Here is a 13,660-nt window from a genome sequence, read left to right as displayed (position 1 = left end):
ATTGGTCTTCTATCAGGTTGTTCTATCCATTATGAGAAGTAGGACATTGAAGTCTCTAACTATTATTGTGGCAGTGTCTATTTCTCCCTTCAATTCTGTCAATTTTTGCTTCATATATTTTGGGGCTCTGTTGTTAGATGCATATATGTTTATAACTCCTGTATCTTCTTGCTAGATTGAAACTTTTATCACTATATGACATTTTTGTCTCTTGTAACCTTTTTTGGATTTAAAGTCTATTTTGTCTGATAATAATATAGCCACCTCAGCTGTCTTTTGGTTACTATATGCATGGAATTTTTTTTTTTTTACATCTGTTATGGATTGAATTGTGTCTCCAAAATATATGTGCTGTAAATCCTAACCTGTTTTTATAATCCGGTTTGGGAATGGATTTTTAAAACTCTGATGCTGTTTTATCAACCATTTACGTAATATTCTAAATCCTTTGTTGTCACTTCAACAATGTTCGCAGCATCTTCACCAGGAGTAGATTCCATCTCAAGAAACCACTTTCTTTGCTCATCCATAAGAAGTAACTCCTCATCCGTTTTATCATGAGATTGTAGCAATTCAGTCACACCTTCAGGCTCCACCTCTAATTCTAGTTCTCTTGCTGTTTCTACCACATCTGCAGTCCTTCCCTACTTAAGTCTTGAACCCCTGAAAGATATCCATGAGGGCTGGAATCAACTTCTTCCAGACGCCTGTTAACGTTGATATTTTGCTCTCCTTTCATGAATCATGAATGTTCTTAATGGCACCTAGAAAGGTGAATTCTTTGCAGAAGGTTTTCAATTTACTTTGTTGAGATTCACCAGGGGAATCACTATCTACGGCAGATATAGCCTTATGAAATGTATTTCTTAAATAACAAGACTTGAAAATTGTAATTACTCTTTGACCCATGGGCTGCAGAATGGATGTTGTGCGTCCCCACTGCCATTGAGTGGGTTCTGACTCATAGTGACCTCATAGGGTTTCCAAGGCTGTAAATCTACAGAAACCAACTGCCACATTTTTCTCCCATGGAGCAGCTGGTAGTTTCAAACCATTGACCTTCCGGTCAGCAATCACATTAACTATGGCACCACCAGGGCTCCCTGGACGTTGTGCTAGCAGGCATGAAAACAATGTTAATCTCCTTGTACGCTGCCATCAGAGCTCTTGGGTAACCATGTGCACTGGCAATGAGCAGTAATATTTTGAAAGGAATCTTTTTTTTCTGAGCACTAGGTCTCAACAGCAGGCTTAAAATATTCAGTAAACTGTGTTGTAAACAGATATGCTGTCATCCGGGCTTTGCGGTTTTATTTATAGAGCACAGGCAGAGTAGATTCAGCATGATTCTTAATGGACATAGGATTTTCAGAATGGTAAATGAGCACTGGCTCCAACTTAAAGTCACCTGCTCCATTAGCCCCTAACAGGAGAGTCAGCCTGTCCTTTGAAGCCAGGCGCTGACTTCTCCTCTCCAGCTGTGAAAATCCTAGGTGGCGTCTACTTCCAATGTAAGGCTGTTTCATCTGCACTGAAAATCCGATGTTCAGTGGAGCCCCTTCATCACTTCTCTCAGCTACATCTTCTGGGTAACCTGCGGCCGCCTCTATATCTGCACCTGCTGCTTCCCCTTGCACTTTTATGTTATAGAGACGGCTTCTTTCCTGAAACCCCATGAACCAACCTCTGCTAGCTTCAAACTTTTCTTCTGCAGCTTCCTCACCTCTCTCAGCCTCCACAGAGTTGAAGAGAGTTAGGGCCTTTTTCTAGACTAGGCTTTGGCTTACGGGAATGTTGTGGCTGGTTTGATCTTTCATCCCGACCACTAAGATGTCTCCATATCAGCAATAAAGCTGTTCCACTTTATCATCCGTGTGCTCCCTGAAGCAGCACTTTTAATTTCCTTCAAGAACTTTTTCTTTGCATTCACAACTTGGCTAACTGTTTGGTACAAGAGGTCTAGCTTTCAGCTTATCTCGGCTTTCGACATGCCTTCCTCATTAAGCTTAATCATTTCTGGTTTTTGATTTAAAGTGAGAGATGTGTGACACTTCCTTTCACTTGAACATTCAGAGGTCATTGTAGGTGTCTTAGTTATCTAGTGCTCCTGGCTTCAAAAAACAGAAGTTTATTCTCTCACAGTCTAGTAGGCTAGAAGTCCAAATTCAAGGTGTCAGCTCCAGGGGAAGGCTTTCTCTCCCTGTTGGCTCTGGAGGAAGGTCCTTGTTATCAATCTTCCCCTGGACTAGAAGCTCCTCAGTGCAGGAACCCCAGGTCCAAAGAATGTGCTCTGTTCCTGGCACTGCTTTTTTGGGGTTATGAGGTTGCCATTCTCCTATCCATCTGACTAGCAACTTCACCCTTTGAGACAGAGGCAGCTCTGCTTCCTGTGTTCCTTGTCTCTTCAGCTTCTGCTTCCTGGTTCCTTGGCCTCTCAGCCCCTTGGACCTCTCCACCCACATCTGCCCTCCTGAGGTAAGTGTTCCAAAGCTCTGTAGCTCCACTGATAAGTCCTCAGAGGCACCCCACTCCACCAGGAGGCCTCCTGTGCAAAGGGACTCAGCTCTCTTGCTCCAGTGCTGTCTCCTGGTTCTGCCGTTGCCATTTCTCTGCTGCTGCTTCTCACCATCTGTGCCATCTCCAGTGTAAAAGCTCTCCTCCCTTCCTTCTGAGTCCTCACCAGAATTGTCTTTTGATGTCCAAAATTCCACCAATAGTCTCTTCAAGGCAATCTAGGCTTTTACAATTAGGCACTTTATACTCTTCCAGCCTCTATTCATTTACAGTTTCAAAACTGCTTCCACATTTTTGGTATCTGTTAGAATAGCACCTCACTCTCTCAGTATCAAATTCTGTTTTAGTTATCTAGTGTTGCTATAACAGAAGTACCATAGGTGGATGGCTTTAACAAATAGAAATATATTCTCTCACAGTCTAGGAGGCTAGAAGTTCAAATTCAGAGTGCCAGCTCCAGGGGAAGGCTTTCTCCCTCTGTCGGGAAGTTTCTCAGCACAGGAACCCCAGGTCCAAAGGGTGTGCTATTCTCCTGGCTCTTGTTTCTTGGTGGTCTGAGGTCCCCATGTCTCTCTGTTGGCTTCTCTCTTTTATATCTCAAAAGAGACTGACTTAAGACACAACCTAATCTTGTAGATTGAGTCTTGCCTCATTAACATAACTGCTGTTAATCCCACCTCATTAACATCATAGAGGCAGGATTTATAACATACGAAAATCACATCAGATGACAAAATGGTGGCAATCACACGATACTGGGAATCATGGACTAGCCAAGCTGACATACATTTTTGGGGGGCACAACTCAATCCCTAACAGGAGGGTTATTAATTGGCCTAATTTCAATATTGTCCTGCCTCAGGGAACAGGGAGGCCTGAAGAGAGGGAGAAAGATGAGGGAACAGCTGATCAGTAGAGCAGTCAGAACCCACACAACATTTATTAAGTTTGTTGTCTTATGTGGGCGTGGTTCATAGTGTCCCAAAACAATTACAACAGTAACAGCAAAGATCACTGATCACAGGCCACCATAACAAATATAATAATAATGAAAAAGTTTCAAATACTGTGAGAATTACCAAAACGTGACACAGAGACATGAAGCAAACACATGCTTTTGGGAAAATGGCTTATGCAGGGTTGCCCCAAACCTCCGATTTGTAAAAAGATGCAGTATCTGCAAAGTGCAATAACGGGAAGCTCAATAAAATGAGGTATGCCTGTAATTGATTCCAATTGCTCTTTCCAGTTCAGTTGTTTTGGTGGAGGGACTGACCCTAGAGCTTTCAACACCACCACTTTGTGTGACATCATGCTTCAGCCAGAGTTTTGAGTCCCAGCTCAACTGACTCGGCATGTGACCTTGGGCAAGTCATGACCATGTCTCGAGCCTCAGTTCCCCATCTCTACAATGGGAGTTAACAGCACCTGGTTAGGTAACTGTGAAGCACCCAATACGGTGCTCGTATGCAGAGGTGCTGAAGGAAGGGAACACCTGAGGAGGTCGGTGGGCTTCTACCTGCCTCCCCTGACGAATCTGTTGCTGAGCTTTAGGAGAGGGCAGAGCCTGGTGGGTTGTCCTGGGCGAAGGGGTGGAAGAAGCTGTCCAGGCCTTGTCTGCAACTGGTAAATAACTGTCAGGAGAGGCTGTCACCCCAATGTCCCTGGCATGGGGAAGCAAACACCAAGACAGAGATCTCAATGCCCTCCCTGAGCCCAGGGCAGCTGCTGGCCAGTGGGGATTCATGTCTATGCTCCAAGCCCAGGCAACCAGCACCACTGGCTGTCAAGGCCAGGTAGCCCTGGAGGAGACCACCTACACCCTCCTGCTCACCTCAAGTCACAGTGGGCATGGGACTGTCAGTGGCAGAGCCCAGGTAGGCAGGGAGCTTCCATGCCCATCTCCCTTGTAGATGCCATTTCCAAGGGTGTTAGGGTAAAAGGCTCGACCCCAGCTTTCTCCTCTTAAGCTTCAGCATGCATTGCAAACTCCAGGAAAGGGTGCACTCTGGGGGCAATTCCTGAAGCTGAGCTCTGGTTCGGGCTCCAAGGACAGGAATGAGCTAGCCAGGCAAGGGGGAGGGCAAGGGGGAGGGCAGGGCCAAGCACTCAGCTGTCCCCGCCTTCAGGGGCTCCATGTCTGTCCTCTGCTGGGGAGGGGGCTGCATACCTTGGCACAGCTGCATGGCCTTCAGGGACCCTCAGTAACTGGATTGGGGGCAGAGGGCCCGGGGAAGATATCCAGCAGCACCTGTGGGGAAAAGCCTGGGTCAGGCCTCCGTGAGGGGCCCTAAGGGGCTCTAGCTCAGCCTGTTGTGCAGAGAACCTACTCTTTCTGGGCCCCAGTGTCCTCTCTGAATACCGAGGCTGGGCCCAGTCTGGCATCCTTGTCCACTCGCTATTCACGAAGCCCTGCTCTGTCCCTCCTGGCAGGAAGACAGGACTGTGGTAGAAGTGCTGGACTTTGCTGACATGGGAGTGTAGAGCAGGAAGTAGCCTCCCACTGAGGGGGCTCCAGCACTTCTGGGGTAAGGCAGCTTGGAGCCAAGCCTGCACCATGGGTATGAAGGTTTGGCGGGTGATGCACCCAAGGCTCCAGCAAAGGAAGTGAAGCATGTGGCGTCAGGCGAGGGGCAAGTCCACACCAGGAGTAGAGGGGGAGGTATGGCCCAGGCTGGGAGCCTGGAAAAGAGCTAAGGCACTTAGAAGATCCTGAGCCGCAGGGACCACGCAGGGGAGGATGGCTGGCGCCGATGCGGCCAAGGGCAGGGTAAGAGGGCTCATGAGGTGAGAGGAGGTGGCGATACCCCAGGACCCGCCTGGCACATGCCCGCAGGAAGCTCCCATGTGTGACCTTATGCACACGTACAGGTCTCAGCCACTGGGCCCAGCTCACTGCGCTGGGGGTCCAGACCCCTGACTTCTGGCCCTCAGCCTGGAGCCCTGCCCTAGCCCCAAACTGAGAGCGCCGTTGCACCCCACACTCCAGATGCTGGGCCTGTCTATCCACCCTGCCCTCCCCGGTCTCTTCAGAGGACAGGACTAGGACTGGGGGGGGGGCGCATCTGGAAGGTGGCCAGGTGTCTTCTGGGAGGTGGGTGGGCTCGAGCCACTTGTCTGATGGGCAAGTCTTGTCTGCTGTCCAGGTGAGAGGCCATGGAACCTGCACAGGGAGATGCTCACCATTTCCCCAAGAGCGTCTCCACAGCCCCCCCCCCCCCAGAGTGCCCTCATTCTGCAGCACTCTGAAGAACGAGTGCCCCACCCCTACCCCACAACTCCCAGAAGGCTTCTCAGCCACTTCCTCACATGCACACCAGGCAGGCCCACCCACAGCCTCTCAGTCCCCTTCCATGGTGGCAGATGGGATCCCTGCACCCACACCTCACCACAGCCAGGCCCACACCACTCACCCACACCTCACCACAGCCGGACTCACACCACTCCTCACCCACACCTCACCACAGCCGGACTCACACCACTCCTCACCCACACCTCACACCACAGCCAGGCCCACACCACTCCTCACCCACACCTCACACCACAGCTGGACTCACACCACTCCTCACTCACGCCTCACACCACAGCCAGGCTCACACCACTCCTCACCCACACCTCACACCACAGCCGGACTCACACCACTCCTCACCCACATCACACCACAGCCAGGCCCACACCGCTCCTCACCCACACCTCACCACAGCCGGACTCACACCACTCCTCACCCACACCTCACACCACAGCCGGACTCACACCACTCCTCACCCACACCTCACCACAGCCAGGCCCACACCACTCCTCACCCACACCTCACACCACAGCCGGACTCACACCACTCCTCACCCACACCTCACCACAGCCAGGCCCACACCACTCCTCACCCACACCTCACCACAGCCAGGCCCACACCACTCCTCACCCACACCTCACCACAGCCGGACTCACACCACTCCTCACCCACACCTCACACCACAGCCAGGCCCACACCACTCCTCACCCACACCTCACAACAGCCGGACTCACACCACTCCTCACCCACACCTCACACCACAGCCAGGCCCACACCACTCCTCACCCACACCTCACCACAGCCAGGCCCACACCACTCCTCACCCACACCTCACCACAGCCGGACTCACACCACTCCTCACCCACACCTCACACCACAGCCAGGCCCACACCACTCCTCACCCACACCTCACAACAGCTGGACTCACACCACTCCTCACCCACACCTCACACCACAGCCAGGCCCACACCACTCCTCACCCACACCTCACCACAGCCAGGCCCACACCACTCCTCACCCACACCTCACCACAGCCGGACTCACACCACTCCTCATCCACACCTCACACCACAGCCGGACTCACACCACTCCTCACCCACACCTCACAACAGCCGGACTCACACCACTCCTCACCCACACCTCACACCACAGCCAGGCCCACACCACTCCTCACCCACACCTCACACCACAGCTGGACTCACACCACTCCTCACCCACACCTCACAACAGCCGGACTCACACCACTCCTCACCCACACCTCACACCACAGCCAGGCCCACACCACTCCTCACCCACACCTCACACCACAGCCGGACTCACACCACTCCTCACCCACACCTCACAACAGCCGGACTCACACCACTCCTCACCCACACCTCACACCACAGCCAGGCCCACACCACTCCTCACCCACACCTCACACCACAGCCGGACTCACACCACTCCTCACCCACACCTCACACCACAGCCAGGCCCACACCACTCCTCACCCACACCTCACACCACAGCCGGACTCACACCACTCCTCACCCACACCTCACACCACAGCCAGGCCCACACCACTCCTCACCCACACCTCACACCACAGCCGGACTCACACCACTCCTCACCCACACCTCACAACAGCCGGACTCACACCACTCCTCACCCACACCTCACACCACAGCCAGGCCCACACCACTCCTCATCCACACCTCACACCACAGCCAGGCCCACACCACTCCTCACCCACACCTCACACCACAGCCGGACTCACACCACTCCTCACCCACACCTCACACCACAGCCAGGCCCACACCACTCCTCACCCACACCTCACACCACAGCCGGACTCACACCACTCCTCACCCACACCTCACAACAGCCGGACTCACACCACTCCTCACCCACACCTCACACCACAGCCAGGCCCACACCACTCCTCACCCACACCTCACACAACAGCCGGACTCACACCACTCCTCACCCACACCTCACACCACAGCCAGGCCCACACCACTCCTCACCCACACCTCACACCACAGCCGGACTCACACCACTCCTCACCCACACCTCACAACAGCCGGACTCACACCACTCCTCACCCACACCTCACACCACAGCCAGGCCCACACCACTCCTCATCCACACCTCACACCACAGCCGGACTCACACCACTCCTCACCCACACCTCACAACAGCCGGACTCACACCACTCCTCACCCACACCTCACACCACAGCCAGGCCCACACCACTCCTCACCCACACCTCACACCACAGCCGGACTCACACCACTCCTCACCCACACCTCACACCACAGCCGGACTCACACCACTCCTCACCACAGCCGGACTCACACCACTCCTCACCCACACCTCACCACAGCCGGACTCACACCACTCTTTACCCACACCTCACACCACAGCCAGGCCCACACCACTCCTCACCCACACCTCACCACAGCCGGACTCACACCACTCCTCATCCACACCTCACACCACAGCCAGGCCCACGCCACTCCTCACCCACACCTCACCACAGCCAGGCCCACGCCACTCCTCACCTACATCTCACACCACAGCCGGGCTGACACCACTCTTCACACCTCTCACGTCATACCCACACTACATCCACACCTCACACCCTATATTCATACCACACCCCTACACCTCACACCCCATATCCATACTGCACCCCCACACCTCATACCCACACCCCACAACCATATCATACCCCCAAACCTCACACCTCTACCCCACACTTCCACCTCATACTCTACACCCACACCTCACCTCACCCCATACCTACAGCCCACACGTCACACCTCCACCCTACACCTCACCTTACCCCACACTTCCACCTCATACTCTACACCCACACCTCCACCTCACACTCTAGACCCCACACCCCACCTCACCCCCACACCTCACACTCGCAGCCTCATCCTCACCTGGCTTTGGCTGGTCCCTCCACCCAATCTTTGTTGGAAAAACATTGTGCTGCACTTTCTAGAAGAAAGCAGATTCCAGCTAGAAGCCAACACAAGTGAAGGCATGGAACACGCGGCCCTGCGAGGAGACAGGCTGCCAGGACTGGCAGGGCTGTCCTCACAGCCCTGAGACTGAGATTGGGGTGGTGTGGAGGGAAAGCGGCTCCCTCTGCTGAGGACACATGGCACCGTGGCCAGGGGGTGCAGGGTCAGCAGGAGACGGAGTTGCAGTTCCCCCGACACTGGCCCTTTTCTTTCTGCAAACACCAGTGTGGCTCAGGTGTGCAAGGGGTCTGGCTGTGTGCTTAGAACAGAGAGGAAGGGGGTGTCTGTTTCCCTGAAGGCCAAGGGGGGCCGCAGAGTCAGGGTGTCAGGCAGGAGACAAATCTCAGGGAGTTAGTGACATTTAGGCTGAGGTCTGGGCTGACCTGCGCGTCCCCAGGCCCCTTCCAGCCACGTGCTCTCTGAGCAGTGCTTCTGCACCGTGCCCATATTGTCTCACCTATCAGGCCAGTGACAGCCCCGTGTGCTGGGCCACACTGTCACTACCCTGTGCAGGGAGCAGCCAGGGGGAGACACGGGAGTGGCCTGAGGGCACATCTGTCTGCCTAACCCAGCAACGTCCCGAGGCTTGGTAGAGGGGTCCTCCCTGCAGGTTCGGGAATGGATAGACGTAGCCCCCTCATGGACGGGAACCCGATGTGATGTCAGCATCACTGAATTCCACAGCCCTCACTGGCTGGGACCCTGCCTCGGGAGCCGCCCATGTGGAGCTGCTGTGTAAGCCACCTGAGCTCCCAGAAGACACAGGACGCACTGATAGGCCCCCACGCGAAGAAAAAAGAGCCGCCACTGAGTGAGCAGAGACTTCTTGAGGGAGGTGGCGTTTCAGAGGGAAAAGACATCGCAGGCTGACGTGGGCAGGAGGGCCCCAAAGACCCACAGCAGCTGGGCAGAGCCAGGCGGCAGTGGGCAGCCAGGCCAGGCGTCCGGGGAGCCAGGTCATGCCACGTTTAAAGACATAGCTCTACTCTCTGTAGAGCCCCGACCACCCTACCAGTGCCCTGGGCCAAATCTGGAAACAGAAATGAAGTGAGGAGCCACAAGGCGTCTGTAAAATTAGATGACAATGTCACTTAGCCCTTAGAGCTTTGGCAGCTGTGTCTGCTGGGCAGAGACCACCCACGAGGTGGCTTCTCTGCCCTGTTGGGAGCCCACAGCAGGGCGCTCTATCTGCTTAGCCACTGCCTGGGGGCCCAGGTCACCAGCCAAGGTCCCCTGATGCCCGCTGGTGTTGCGGTGAGGCCCAGTATCCCACGGGGACGAGGGCTTGGCACAGACTCCGTCTCAGTGAGCACAGCCAGCCTCATGCAGCAACAACGTGTGGTTTATTTTTGGATATACAGTGTTTGCGGCCATTTCAAAAAAGTCCAACGTCCACCTCACGTCTGCCCTCCCTGCTCTCTGGAGCGGACAGCCAGGCAAGGGCCAGGGCTGTGGGTCGCCCACCACAGCCTCACATACCCAGCACACAGCGATGCGGCCGTGGCAGTGTGCCGACAGCCACCTGCCCTCTGATGACAGTGGGCAAGAAGCCCCGCTTGGACAGAGAGCGAGGCCCCTGCAGGGAGGGGCCAGCGAAGCCTGGCTACCCCCACCTGCCGCAGCCACTGCAGCCCTGCTCCCTCTGGGAAGGATGCTCAGATTGCAGGTCGGACAGGCCCACAGGGAAGCACAGCTGAACCCTCCAGGTGCCTGAGGCAGTCACGGGGCGTCCAGGTGGTCCTTTTCTCCAGAACTCAGCACCCTTGGGCCTCTCCATACAGGAACGCAGGGCAGGGAGGGGTGAGGCCCAAAGCAGAAAATTATGAGGGGACCCGGGGTTACTGACTCCGCCCTCCAGCAACAAACCAGACTCAAACCAACTCCAGGCTCTCCAGTGATCCGTGTCCCCTGAGATGGTCCTGAGCTGGACTGCTGCCCTATCTATGCCTGTCCATCACTCACCAGCAGGGCCCTGCCCACTTCAGGAAGTGACCCCATCGGGAAAGGCAGGTGCAGGGGTGGGGTCTTTCAGAGTAACACCCTCCCCACTCTACGTTCTGGGTGTCTAGAGGCGTTCCAGCTTCACTCTCTTTCTGGAAGTCCACACTTGCAGCACTGGCACTTGGCCATTGCAGAAAGCCTCCTGCGCTACCCGGCCGGGCCGGCAGGGGGAGGCACGTTTCTGAGAAGAGCAAGTCTACCCCGGCTTCATTAACCCTTTCCTGACATAACAGCAGAAAACCAAAACCACCTGACAATCAAATGAAAGCCATTTCCAACAGAACTTGGATTGCTAACACGATTGTTGCTTGTCTGAACTTTCTGGGAACTTGATAAAGTCAATCCCTTCTGCAGACAGTTGATAAGGTGGGGTTTTAATGAGTGACGACCTCACCTTTTACCGAGCGTCCCGGCCATGCAGCAGACTGTGTCAGATCTAAGAAAGTCAGCTTCTGCTACAGCAGCATCAGCAGAGGCCTTGCACGCTTGTCTTAAGATACAGGTATACACATATATATACACGTATATACATATACACACATAGGCATATACGTACACACTCTCTGTCTGGATGAATCATCTCAACCGGGGGCAGGCAGGTGGGTCTTTGGCTTGGCACTCTCACCAGAGCTAGCTCCAAGAACCTTTGTTAACAACTAAATGTTTTAGATCCTATCACAGACAAGGTCAATTAAGCTCTAAATTGGGCCTAGCTACAGAAATTTTGCCGTGGAATGGTCCCAAATTTCATACCCACAGTGTCATTGCTTTCAGATGTGAACATCTGCTCAGGACATCTGGCTGTGATACTTCGCCTCCCTCAGAGCCAATGACAGGTGTGTGGAGGGGGGTGTCTCCGCGTCTCACAACACGTCTAGAGGACTCGTTAGGAGGAGGAGCTGGGACAAGGCCTGGGAGAAGGTGACTTACTTCTCGGTTAGTACTCAGCAGTGGTCCACTCAGACACCAGGCCCTTCTACCGTCTGCGCTGCTCACACCACTGGTGTGGCCTTTGAGCGGTGGCCAGCAGGGAAGGCCTCACAGGAGGCCTCTAAGCCCCTCTTGTGGCCTAGGCACACCTGCCTCATGCTGGTTTGGCAGGAAAGGGCTGGAGAAGGTGGCCACTCTTGGCCAGCACAGGGGCTCTTGGGGAGCCCCACCTGTGCCCCACAGCCTCCCAGGTGCAGACACTTTGAAGCGATGGAAACGGCAGTGTGGCCTGGACTCAGGTGACACTAACTCGAGATACTCAAATTTCTCTTCCTTTTCAGGCTCAGGAAATAGCTGTAAAATGGCCTCCACTCACCACACCGAATGCCCAAACCACAGGCTGCATCTGTGCTCTTGACCAAGCCGATCGGGCGGCAGAGCACTGAGTGACCCACGGGCCACCCCAGGCCAGCCAGAAGCCCCTGCTGGAAGAGATTCGCAGCCCTGCATCAAGTGTGCCTGCTCTTGGGGCCCAGGGTCACCTCTGCCCTAGGAACAAAATGTCAGCCTAGGCCTTGGGCCAGGGGACAGGAGCTGAGGCCCTGCTGGGGCCCTGGAGCCACCCCTTCTCCTGCCCCACCCAACCACACAGGTCTGCACTCCCCCGGCTGATGTTGGAGGAAGGGCCCAGAGCAGCTGGGGTCTGCCCAGATACCCGGTTTATTCTTGACCCAGAGGGGCTCAGATAAAACGTGGTTTGGGGTCCCGGCTGGGCATTGCTGTACAGGGGGGTGTGGGCAGGCAGCAATGCCCACCTGCTGGCAGTCTGAGGGCTGGCCAGCACAGGGCCTGCTTGGGATGGCACAGAGGACACCTCCCAGAGGCTGTGGCTGAAGGACAGGCAAGCAGCCCCATAAGGCGGGTGAGGCTCGGGGCACTCTCCCTCCCTCGGTTCCTACGGTGGTGGGTGGGAGTTCCTGTACATGGGCGTCCTGACCAGGCGCAGATGCATAACAAGGGGGACACAGGCCCCAGACACGCTGACGGCATGTTTAGGGTGATGTGAGAGGAAGCGCCTGGCAGGTGTGGGGCACGAGGCACAGAGAGGTTCTGGCTCATGCCCGCATGCAGCGTGTCGCACGAGCCATATCGCTCACATGGATATAGAAATAGTTACGTTAAAATTCATCTCTTTACTGATAGAATTCAATTTCAAATCCTGAGAAGAAAAGAAAGGGAAGGATGGGCTGGGTGTCTGCTGCCCGCCACCCCCCAGAGTGCATGTGTCCGGAGACCCAGGCCGCCTGCATCTCGCTGGGGGAGCACCCTCCAGAGCTCGATGACACCAACTCCCACCCAGGGGACAGATGGAGAGGCTAGTGGCCGCCTGCAGGGGTAGGGGCATCGTGTCCCAGATGCAGGAACGGCTTTGGCCTGGCTCCGGTTAACAGCGTCTGACGCTAGCTACAGCATGGAGGGCTAGCAAGAGGGCTGCTCTCCCTTCCTGTGAGGACTCCGGCTCGACCCCGACGTTCCCACCTACATTCCCTGCATGGTCCCCTCACCACAAAGGGGCGTTTCTGCCAGATGGCAGAAGACACAGTGGCCGCCTGGCCCTGTGCTGGCAAGGCGTAAGCCATCCGGAACAGCTGCTCCGCAGAGTCCCCACCGCCCCTCCTCACCGCCCACTCCCCAGCCTCAGCCCGTGGTGCCCTGGTGGACATTCCGCAAACACTTCAGCAGCCGGTGGTATGGGCTTCCCGGGGCCGCCACCACCTCGAACACAGACTGGAAGGCCCTGCGGTCAAGCTCCTCCTCTATCTGGTGGCGGTAAAAGTCTGTGGCGACCAGGCAGAAGAGGTTCACGTCCACCGGCTCCAGCTTGCCCATCCTGCTGATGACGTGTGGGAGG

The 13,660-nt window shown here is 55.2% G+C and overlaps 2 protein-coding genes across 9 annotated transcripts in view; both read right to left on the bottom strand.

Moving 5' to 3' along the window:
* MSANTD1 (Myb/SANT DNA binding domain containing 1) overlaps positions 1–13,388 on the bottom strand; it is a 27,779-nt gene extending 14,391 nt beyond the window's left edge. Inside the window, exons 1-4 of the mRNA XM_064286330.1 lie at positions 13,314–13,388; positions 10,297–10,393; positions 5,322–5,562; positions 4,685–4,765 (exon numbers count right to left, since the gene is read on the bottom strand). Coding sequence (XP_064142400.1) covers positions 4,685–4,765; positions 5,322–5,562; positions 10,297–10,393; positions 13,314–13,388 — 494 coding nt within the window. The remainder of the gene's footprint in view (positions 1–4,684; positions 4,766–5,321; positions 5,563–10,296; positions 10,394–13,313) is intronic.
* The window catches only part of HTT (huntingtin), a 193,592-nt gene continuing 190,070 nt past the window's right edge, over positions 10,139–13,660 (bottom strand). For all 8 annotated transcript variants that reach the window (XM_003411334.4, XM_064286172.1, XM_064286170.1 and 5 more), the window contains one exon: positions 10,139–13,660. In XM_003411334.4, the coding sequence (XP_003411382.2) occupies positions 13,447–13,660 (214 nt within the window). In that variant the 3' untranslated portion in view covers positions 10,139–13,446.

The sequence above is a fragment of the Loxodonta africana genome, chromosome 5 (assembly GCF_030014295.1).
Source record: "Loxodonta africana isolate mLoxAfr1 chromosome 5, mLoxAfr1.hap2, whole genome shotgun sequence".
Lineage (NCBI taxonomy): Eukaryota > Metazoa > Chordata > Mammalia > Proboscidea > Elephantidae > Loxodonta > Loxodonta africana.
The sequence above is the reverse complement of the archived record's forward strand: the minus strand, read 5'-3'. Positions and strand labels throughout refer to the sequence as shown.